This window comes from Leptinotarsa decemlineata, unplaced genomic scaffold, assembly GCF_025532065.1.
Source record: "Leptinotarsa decemlineata unplaced genomic scaffold, Ldec_3_MD MMD2_tig00002159_RagTag_RagTag, whole genome shotgun sequence".
Taxonomy (NCBI): domain Eukaryota; kingdom Metazoa; phylum Arthropoda; class Insecta; order Coleoptera; family Chrysomelidae; genus Leptinotarsa; species Leptinotarsa decemlineata.
This window is the reverse complement of record NW_027412574.1, coordinates 8,346,763-8,358,413: the sequence shown is the minus strand read 5'-3', so window position 1 is coordinate 8,358,413 and position 11,651 is coordinate 8,346,763. Positions and strand designations below refer to the sequence as shown.

The following is an 11,651-nucleotide window of genomic DNA, read 5'->3' as shown; positions in this document are numbered from 1 at the left end:
TTTTTTCTTCTTCAATAGAATTTTATTTCAATCAAAACTTAATATTTCTAGTAGAATAAATATTGTCTTTATCACACACTGACGTCGTTGAAAAATTAATAAATAAATAATCAGTCAAATCGTTGTTCACTGGGGATCTTCTTCAAAGTGGTTGACAAGTTCCCATTCGGAAGAATTGCACATCTGGAACAAAAAATTAAAGTATTTATTTCATCATATTCACTTCAGCAAAAAAAGTTCAAGGTAATAGAAGTAATAAAGGGAGTATTCGCTTCAAACTCTGATCGCACTCTATCAATAAAGATCTAGTATTATGCAAAATTTGACATTTATATACCCAGTCCGTCAACGAACTGAATATAAAAAATCGGGCTAACACAAGTAATCGGTCCAACACAGGTAATCGGGACGACACAGGCAATCGAACCAACACAGATAGTGGAAGTAACCCAAATAAATGGAACCACCCACACCCCTATAAATTAAGAAAAAGGTTACTAGTGAATCAGTTGAGCGTTAGGGCCGCTGTAAACGCACAGTATTATATCCCAAATATATATATATATATATATATATATATATATATATATATATAATATATACAGAGCCCTAGACCTGGACACGCAATATGTGGACGTGTATATGAGAGAACACGCAGAAAGCGTGTATGATAGAATCAGATCGCACAACAACCCCGCGCTACGCCATGTACACAATGCGTTGAATATGGATGACCCCAGATTCCGAGAAAGGGACAAACACCCAAGGCCGACCAAGCAGAATTAACGACCACCCCCACGAGTCGCCGTAAGGCGACTCAGGCAAGCATAAAACTAATCAGATAAACTCTCTTTCAGGTAAGTTCAACGCAGAACAACTCAACCGCGACCGCAATTCACTCTTCCTTAGATTCACTGAGGAACGCTTGACGATAACAACAATAGCCACCGGTTAGTTTTTGGGGGCACCCATGCAAAAATTCAATTAGGAATAGTCACGATAAAACAATTAACCGATCAGAAAGTACAAGCACCTAAAAGCTGACTTTCGACCAAAAAGGGTCAGGTGTCGATCTTGCTGAAGTTCCCATCAGTAAGTTGAGGACAGCTCGGAGAGCGGGGGTGGATGGAGTGGAGTATTAAGTTGTCCTCGCAAATTAGTTGTGGGGCGAAGTTCTTACTTCAGGGCACTCAACCCGGGAGAGGGCATGGAGGGTAGTGAATCAGTCTAGTTCTAAACTCTACACATCACCAGGAGATGGCAAATGAAAATTTGTCGAAACGTTGTATAAATAATCTTTGTGTCCGTGAGAATCTTCAATTTGACTTCAGCGAGTCAGTATGGTCTGTGTTCTAACCTATAAATGCTAGAACTCCATGAATACACTGAATGCTCAATGGCAGCTACTTCGATGTGCCAGAAAATAAAAATCTACCTCTCAAAGTATACGTACTGAAATTACTTAAAAGATACACAAGCATCGATCGTATAGTGCCATCGACCTCAGCAAGATTTATCTTCGTATGGAAAAATATTTACACTGTTTTCGAGTTGGTTTGATACTATGCAGCCTTTATAATCATAATAGAACATGAATAGCCATGTATATGAAAAAATTACTGTCTGAAGGTTTCACGAGAGGGAAAATGCATTTTTCATGAACGTGTTCAATGATACAGTGTGTAAAAGCCAAATGGAATAAATTCATTATTTCGGTTACGGTACATATTTTAACAAAATCCCGAAACACGTCAAATGTAAATTATAATTTGACATACTTCAACGGAAAAATGAGGAAAACACACCTATATCGAGTAGATAGGCATCCACTACATTCAATGTTAGCCATACATCGATAGTAAACATATTAAAAGAAAATAAAATGCATCTCTATAAAATGATACCTTCTCATTAGCTCATGGAAGACGATTTTGATAGAACTTAGTTTTGTGAGCAAATGATGGATATGTTGGATAACCAAATCATCCAATTAGAAGACGTTATGTTTTCTGGTGAGTGTACTTTGTTTTTTAACGGTCATGCTAATCGGCAAAATTGCCGCTACTGATCAACGGAAAATCCTCACTGGATGAGAGAAGAAAACACGCAACACCCTCAAAATGTTAATGTTTGGGCAGGGATTGTAGGAAACCATATCATTGGTCCCTTTTTCATTGAGGGCAACTTGAATGGCGATAATTATTTGGCACTACTTCAAAATGATGTCATTCCAAGTTTAGCCATTTTATATCCTGATCCAGGCAACCCTCAAGTTCCAGTGAATACGATATGGTTTCAGCAGGATGGAACACCACCACATTACCAAGTTAATGTTTTGCAATACCTCGATACAACATTTTCCAATCGGTGGATAGGGAGACGAGGATCGATTGAATGGCCAGCGCGATCACCTGATCTTTCATCATTAGATTTTTTTTCATGGGGATATGTAAAAAGCAATGCATACAAAACTAAACCTTCAGATTTGAATGACTTAAAAAACGAATCACGCTTGCCATTAAGTCGGTCACGCCTGATATGTTAAATAAGTTAGAAGACAGTTTTACTTAAGATTAGGATGTTGCCAAGACGTTTGCGGTGAACATTTTGAACATCTACGTCGTTAACATCCATAGTTCTTTTTCGTATTCTACATTTTATTACGTTTTGCATTACATTTTAGTTTCTGAGTGTATTTTATCGAATTTCGGTAACCGCATGATTTTAATTTTTTTATCTTAATTGTTGCAATACACTTGAAAGCGATAACATTTTTGAATAGAGAATGAAGAGACTTTTCGAACGATATATCACAAACCTCTATACTTCCCATTTAAAAAAATTGGAGGTTCTACCTGTCATTCGAAGGGAGTTGAAGGTAGGGGGTGGCATTTTACGTTGAAGAATGTCAAATTATAATTTACATTTGACGTGTTTCGGGATTTTTTTCAAATATGTTCACTAACCGAAATAATGAATTTATTCCATTTGACTTTCACTCACTGTATATTGACTGCTTATTTGAGAAATGTGACTTATCCCCTTTTGCTCAAACAGCAACGATTTTAAATTCACTGTGTTTGTTAACACAAGCCTTATATAATACTGACTAGGAAAAAAAAGAAATCACCAATAATTATGAAATTGGGACATATTACTAATATTTTTTGAGACGTATTACTTATATCTGTTTGTTTCATTGTGAATAAGCCATTTCATCACAAATTTTTTGTGCGCATGCATCAGTATCAGCCATCTTTTTCGTACTGTTTTTTGTAAACAACTATGTTAAAGAGCCCGCAACATATTTTAAAAATTATAATATAAATTGAAGTTTATTAATTGTAAAAAAGGAAAAAAAAATAAAGTAGTACGTCAAAATAATCAGAACAAATTTTTATACTCCATTATAATTATGTGATCTCTACGAAAAGGAACAACAAAACGATAGGTTTGTTCTGGTTCTTACATCCGAAACTGTTTGGAAACTGCGCATGACATGGTGCGTACAAGCAAAAAATCTCAAACAGCCCAAAATAGTCTCGAACACTTGTTTAAACCAGAACGCTTTTGAGGAGACCACTGTGCCACCTATCGTATATATGAAGAGATGAAGACAAGAAAATACTATTAATCATGTCCATTTTGTTATGTAGCGTATCCCTATAGTCAGTTCAAATGTTATCTACCCTCAATCATCAATTATTCAAATCAAATAAATAAAAAAACATCCTAGCAAATAGCCCAAACAAATTTCCACACGAATGCGCATGAGCAACGGGAACAGTTCTTAACAGTTCAGCCTCGAGAGCAAGAACGATTCGGGACGGTTCAAAACAGTTTATTTAGGATCATTTCGCAGTCGAAACCAGAACAGAGGATTCATCAGTCTGAAATTATCCTCAATAAACCAGAACGCTCTATATCAACTGCGCATGATCCTGACGTTCCAGAACCTGAATTTCGTAGAACCAGAACAAACCTGGTGTTGTTATGGAGTATGTAGAAGTGATAAACGATATTGATCATTCAAAACAAACACATACTATTTTATAAATTTTCCAAAACCTTGTCTTGAATATCGCAAAAAAATAAGCGAATCATCAAGCAAATTACATATTAAAGGATGTGCAAAATGTGAATTATGGGTGAAAAAAATGCAGCAGGAGTGACCGAGGCTTTAAATCTATTGATGATGTTACCAAGGATACTTATATTTGCTCACTACATTTAATTGGAGAAAGTGGTCCAACTGAACAAAACCCTGATCCTTCAAGCTATCAGGAATTTAAACATACGTACATTATTGCTTATTGCATTTTTGACTGTAAATTTCATATATTTTATGTTGTATTAAATATTTCCCTCTAATAAAAATTACTAAACATATTCAATTCATTTATCGACCTTTTTTGGGTATTTGTTACCTTCCACAATCTTAACGTTTCGGAGGCCAAAATCTGCCTCCGTCTTCAGAAATGGATAAAAAATTCTAATATAGTGGCAGTTATTCCTTTTTGATTATTTATTTCTCCACTTCGACAGATGTCAAAGGAGTTTCGGCCTCCGAAACGTTAAGATTGTGGAAGGTGACAAATACCCAAAAAAGGTCGATAAAAAAGTGATTCTCCTCCACAAAAAAATGACTTTCGTTGAATATATTCAATTCAGTATTTACATATTCGTCTAATTAATGTCATATGTACAGCCTCAAAATATTAATTGATTTATTTATTAGTTCCATAAGTAATACTCTTGTCAACTGAAATATATTTTCAATTACATCAAATAAATTGACATTATTAATAAGAATAAAACTTTAAATACTATTTTTTATATGTTTTTAGATAGTAAACAAATGCTGATACCTAATCTCTCAGTCAGCTCACTTTTTTTCCTTTTTGCGGACGTCCATGACGTTTTAACCACCTTTTTAATTGTTCACAATTATGAGCCTCAACTGAATTATTAACAAGTGAAGCACCATCAATGGCTTTTCCAATAATTTATTTGTTAGTAGAGATAATATTCCTTGCCCAGCCGTTGTTGATTAAAACAGTACGAATGTTTTGAATTACCGCCATTTCAATATGACAGCTACGCTTGCGCTCGTCTTATGATGAAAAGGTTTATTATATATTTGTAAATACTCACTTGCTCCACATCGTGCGCCACAATTAAGTGCTCCCCGATTATGATAAGTTTCACCATTTGTACCGCAAACTGGATTATATTCTTGAGTAGTGAGATTTCTGCAGGCTGTTAAGCAACGCCTGAAGGATGCTGGTGCTCTGGTTGTTGTTGTTCCAGTGGTTGTTGATGACACTGACGGTGATGTTACGACGTTGACCAAGTTACCCAAGTCGTCATAGTTTTCCCAAACAAATTGACGGCGTTGACGGGTTGGAACGGACGTTACTCCCAAAACCAACACAGCTGAAATTTATTGAATTATTTCTTCAACATTATCTACTTTGCCATTGAAATAGTCGAAAGAATAATATAATGAAAGTATTCAAAAACACTTTATTGTGAGATTTTCACTAAACAGGTTTACAAAAACGCAACACATGTTTCGCTATACAATGGCTTCTTCAGGCGTGTAGACACGCCCGAAGAATGTATGTATCCATTATTTGCATTTATATATTACTGATTATCTTTCAATTATTTTCTACCTGCCCAAAAGAAAGAATTGGGGACCCCGCTTCCTTCTGGTATATGTGTAGTTGTCAACACTTGCCGAATTAATTTAAGTCAAAATTGTTTTCCCGATTGTACTTTCTGATAAAATTGGTGGTGGACAATAACCATGTCTCTTCATCGTGTGTAGGCCACGGCCTCGCGGTGCAAAAGGTCTCGCGCCTCAAAGCCGAAAATAATTTGAAAAAAATTATTAATTAAAAAAAATCATCATTCGTTTTTATTCAGCCTGGCGACATTACTTATTGGCGCTAAGCAGCTATCGCGGGGAATCCTCGGTCAGAGATTTCGGGACTTTCCCTCTATAGAAAAGCAATCAACTTGCTTCATGTTCCTATAATAATGTGAGAATAAATGATAGTGTTACATAATTTTGAAACGTGTTAATTAGGTCGAAATTTGGATAATCAAGATTGAGGTAAGAAGTACTTGTTATACTAACACAACATTACATGATTCAAAATTATGTCTATTATTTGTTTCATATCGTCGATTTGTTGCACTAGAATAAACCTCATTTTTTTCATTATGCATATTATATTGTATCAAACATATATTACGTTAGTGAAATACTAAAGTAGGTAATAAATAAGGCAATGTATTATATTCATACAGAGAGATAAAGGAAGGAAATGGAAATCTGGTTAGGCACAAAGAAAATGTTTGTTTCTATAAAAATTGAAGTAAAGTGAGTAAATAACAGCCACAATGTTCAGTGACTCTGGTTTGGGTTTGAATACGGCGAGCTAGACATGATGTTCCAAAAAAGAACATGAGTACTTAATTATAAATAATAATGAGTAATAATAATAAATTTCAATTCAATGTTTTTTTTTAGTCCCTTGGAAGCTGTCTGACTTGTCCATTTAGTCCAAGCCTTACATTCGCATAATATGTGTAGAGCTATTTCTATCACTTCGTTGCATAATCTGCAGCTAAGGTCACCGTTGTACAGCCCCATTTTATTCAGGTGTCCTTCAAGCGGACAATGACCGGTTAGTAACCCTGTAATTATTCTGAGCCGATCCCTACTATATTGAAGTAGTTCTTCGGTTCTTTTTTCGGACGGTTCCCTAATGAAGGTTCTACTGTGTTTGTTGCCAGGTACTTTTTCCAGTACTCTGTGTGCTTCTTATTGGTCCATGTCCTAATCTGGTTTCGTACCAATGATTTTGGTACCCCCAGAGCTGGTTCAGGACCTATATATGAAGTTGATGATCCGTGTCTATAGCGCACTCATCAGCTTTATCATTACCTGTGATTCCTGAACGCCCTGGCACCCAGTACAAAGTTAATTGGTTGCCATTTGCAAGTTCATTCAGTTTTTCATGGCATTCCCATACCAGTTTTGATGTCACCTTCGGGTTTGTCAGAGCCCCTAGTGCGCTCTTGCTGTCTGTTAAAATATTGATCCGCTCATTTCTTTGAGGTCTCAATTTAATAAGCCTTGCACACTGCAAGATAGCATACACTTCCGCCTGAAAGACGTATGTGTATAGTCCTAGCAAATTTAAAAATTTAAAAGGCTAATATTTCACAAACCCTTCTTCTTGCGCCATCAGAGGGCCTCGCGAAATGTACCTTGACCACTTTAAATTAAGGTATTGCCCCGCCACTGGTTACTATTACCCTTTTTGAAAAGTGGGATTACAATACTAGATTTCAGATCGTCAGGATAAATATATACTTTTCTTCATGAATGCCATTAAGATATACCCCGTTTATGAAAGTCTCGAATGTTACCACCCAGAAAATTACTGTGTGTGTGTTCAAACATATGGCAAGATTGCGAACAGGATGACGTTTCTATATATAAATAAAAGCAACTCGTCATAGAATTGTAAATTAATTTCGTTAAATATTTTACATAACATCAATACAATTTTTAAATGTAAACAAGTTGATGCGTTAAACGTCTTCAAGGAAATCTAGTCGAACAGATCTTAAAAACGCTTTAAATGAAAGCTAACATACCTTGATATGAATAATATAGTGATTGAGATGTTGATGATGATGATAATTGTAATAATTTAACGTTACCTTTTTTTTGTTTGTATGATTCAAACGCCCCATTATACTTTCTGATCATTATTAAGTATTGGCGGATATAATATCTGAATATTTTGTATGATTACAAAAATTCGTCATTCCTGTTTTGAATGAAATGGAGTTATGAAATATATTTTTTCACTTTTAATCCTAACATTTGCACTAATAGTTATCATAGTTATATTTAAAAAATCTATAAAAGTGAGGTATCTTCAACAAAGAATCCAATCTGAGGTTTCTGTATAAGTAAACTAGATCATTATTTTATTTGAATATGGTGACGATGACTAGGTATCTACTCTTCTTAGTCTTCCTTCAAAAATGAAATCGTCAGAAAACTGAAGCCAAGAATATCAAAGATAAACGAGGCTCCCAACAGTTGTGCGCAGCATAGTCAAGTATTCTTTGGAATCCGATTTATCATTTTGCGGTCGAAATCAAAGCTTGGCTTCGCAAGAAAACTATCATTTGGATCCTGGTTTAACTTTAATTTTATTGGTTTGGGGTTTCAGTCAATCCTATAGTACATTAATCTAATCTCCAAAAATATAAGGGCGTCATACTAGGTGATATACTGGGCTATTCCAAGAGACCATATTCGTCTATCCATATCGGATTGGTTAATTGTCATCTAGCCACACTATCCTATCTCAATATGTATAAACGAATCTCCCATTTTCATTTTGCTGAAACGTAACATCAGTTGAATACTTATTTGGGTTTGTGAATTATCCAAACCGGTAGATGTGGTCTCTAGAGCACTAGAGCACTTGATATGAGTGGGTATGTGATATCTGAAATGTGCGATACACAACCGCAGTTCATTACAGAACTCGTGTATAGAGGAAATGGTGCTTGCAACAAAGTAACCTCTGGAGCATTTCATCATATAATAAATATAATAGTGAAAATACTCCATTATTAGAAGGACGTGAATGGTAAACGATTTGAACATGTGAAGTATTGAGTTACTATGACCTCCGTCCGGTTAGTATAATACCACGTCTGTCGAAGGTAATTGGGAAAATCATGAACATTCAAATAAGACATCATCTTGAAAAATATACTATATTGCCTTCTAAACAATAAGTGTTCAGACCGGGACACAGTTATGCTACAGCCTTACTTAACATTGTTGATGATGTTATAAGAGAGACAGATGCAGAAAAACAACTGTGCTCATTCTCCTAGATTATTCAAAGGCACTTGATACGATAAAACACGGAATATTACTCTCTATTTTATATTTTATAAGTTTGCTATCTATTAGTCTTATGTGTGATTATTTACAGAACATAAGTCAATATGTCAAGACAGTGAGAATAAAGAACAGTTATGGGGTTCCACAAGGGTCTATACTTTGCCCCGTACTATTTAGTATATATACAAGTTATTTCATTTCGAATATTACAACTTTAAAAGTCCACTTTTATGCTGATGATACAAAGCTGTATCACTCATTTGCTTCAAAAGATTGGTTTGAGGCTCAAAAAGTTATATCTGAAGATATAAACTGATTAGTTAAGGTATCATATGTGCATGAGATGAAAATCAATGCACTCAAGTCTAAAGTAATGATATTTGGGAAAACAAACATTATATTGAAATCATATTATGAGAATCAAAATTCCAAATGAATAGTTACTGTTTACAAGTGATGCAAATAATTTAGGTTTACACTTAGATATAGAACTTCAATTTAGAAAACATATTGACTCTTGTCTTCAGAATGCTTATTGTTCATTGAAAATGCTTAAACCTCGCAGACATGTTCTTTCACAATCATTTAAAAAACAATAAGTGAAAACATCTTAACCGAGTTGTCCCGTTCAATATTAGAAACGTAAAAATTTATGATTTTTTTACGCATAGTTTCACGTATGACTTCCTGTATGTAACTATGTAAAGTGAGAATTAAATTATAGGTAACAACCATGAATTAAAAATTTCGAACATGTGCATTATAATTTATCTATTCACAACTATTAGTTAATTTGCCAATTGAGAACAAATAAGATGATCAGCTCTTCAAGTATGAAATTAATTGAATTGGAATAGGTACCCAGATATTCTAGTGAAACAGAACAGTGAAAAAACAAAAAGGAATAACAGAAATTAATGGAATTTATCTTTTTGTGCTAGGGTTACATAGTTGGTTTTTCTTACTTGGCATCTGATATTTATTTTTTGTAGTTTGTTATTTCAATTTTTGGTTAAGTTGGACTAATCAATCTGTCATTATTTTTCTTCCCGATAGCAATGGATGTACAGAAGCTTGAGCTTCGTTGACAACAATAAAAAAACGGGAGGACTACCTAGTAAAAATTATTTTGTAATCCATATAAAATTGTACAATAGAAAAATTACGCAAAACGCAACTTAATAATCATTTAAATTCAATCTCTCGCTTCATTTCCAACATTCTGTCAATAATATTTCAATTTTCTTATAATGAAAAACCTTACCGAACAAAAGAAGAGACACATTCTTCACCATTTTGCTTGTTTTCTTATCACAAACCACCTTCGATAAAGTTGCAGAAATGAATGTTTCCTTGCTGGACCGGTATCATTTATTTATAAGAGACGACACGTTTCTTGGATAAGACATAGGCGCGCTTCATTGAGAAATTCATTGGAATTCCCAGATAAGGATTTCCCACATTTCGAGGTATTACAGATTAATCAAGAAGTTTGGGTTGACGTTGGAAAAACATGATTAGTTATCCGAAGAAGAGAAAACCGAAGAAAAAAATTAAATCATTTCAACATCTGAGAGTTGTCGTTCGTATGAGGGCGACAGCTGATTATATTTCGATGATAAATTTTGGTAGAGATATCAAGTCGTTAAAACAATATGGTCAAATGAATTTCTATTCATCATAAACAAATAATAATGATAATAATTTACTGATGTCTGTGATGTGATGTCTGTGATCAAATGACAAAAAGGTTACAAGATCAAGAAGAAATAATATTTTTCACCTAAAACAACAGATACCTAATTCTAACCAACAAACCGTCACTCCGTCTCGGTCTGGTAAAAAATTTTCCAAGCCGAGTATTTCTACTGAACAAAAAATTAACGCTCCGAAATCTGATGCGAATTGTCTCTCTACCAATAAAACAAATGGCACCAGAAATGTAAATGACAATGTCCGGAATCCCCCATCAGCTGTTAAAAGACCAGTGAACAATGATATAATATTACTCACTGGATCAAGCTGAAGAACGAACCATAAAATACAGGGCGTCCCCAGTGACAATGATTTGGAATGGTTGTACGTTGGAAAAATCAAAGGTATATTGATATTGATGTAATGCGGTCATTCCTCAGTGAGTCGTTCCCTAATAAAGATATCAAGTGCTTCAGGTTGAATATCAAGGGAAAAACAATTCTTTCAAACTTGGTGTCTCGAAGTCCCTGAAACAGCTAATCCTGAAGAGTGATTTATGGCTTGAAAATGTGTTGATTAAGAAATTTGTGTTTTTTTCGTGACGACTCTGAAAGCGTTATATCTCGTGAAGTGTCTCATGATCACTGTTCTAACACAGCAAATCTTGTGATATTTCATCTTAACATTCGTAGTATTGAACAAAAAATTGATAAACTCGACTTTCTTTTGCAATCACGATATAAAAACAAACTCTTTTTTTCTTCATCCTTAAAACTAAACTGAACTTCTTGATATCATGATTTGATGAATTACCAGGTAGAGTATTGTTATATGTTGCTGAACTAATCATTGAACCACTTACATACCTACTTAATCTCTCTTTCCTTGAGGGTTCATTTCCCTCTTGTCTTAAACATGCTATTATAGTTCCCGTTCACAATAAAAATGATGAGCACTTAATCTCCAACTACAGAGGTATTGCATTGCTGTCTTCATTTTAAAA

The 11,651-nt window shown here is 34.5% G+C and overlaps 2 protein-coding genes across 2 annotated transcripts in view; one reads left to right on the top strand and one right to left on the bottom strand.

Annotated features, from left to right (window-relative positions):
- LOC141483036 (uncharacterized) lies at nt 1-10,374 on the bottom strand. The gene is made up of 3 exons (XM_074177208.1): nt 10,218-10,374; nt 5,155-5,436; nt 1-183 (listed from the first exon to the last, which is right to left on the bottom strand). Exons 1-3 carry the CDS (start codon nt 10,246-10,248, stop codon nt 143-145), a joined length of 354 nt encoding a protein of 117 aa, XP_074033309.1. The 5' UTR covers nt 10,249-10,374; the 3' UTR covers nt 1-142.
- The window catches only part of LOC111509729 (uncharacterized), a 44,891-nt gene continuing 39,321 nt past the window's right edge, over nt 6,082-11,651 (top strand). The window contains exon 1 of the mRNA XM_074177205.1: nt 6,082-6,121. The gene's annotated coding sequence lies outside the window, so the exon portion shown is untranslated. The remainder of the gene's footprint in view (nt 6,122-11,651) is intronic.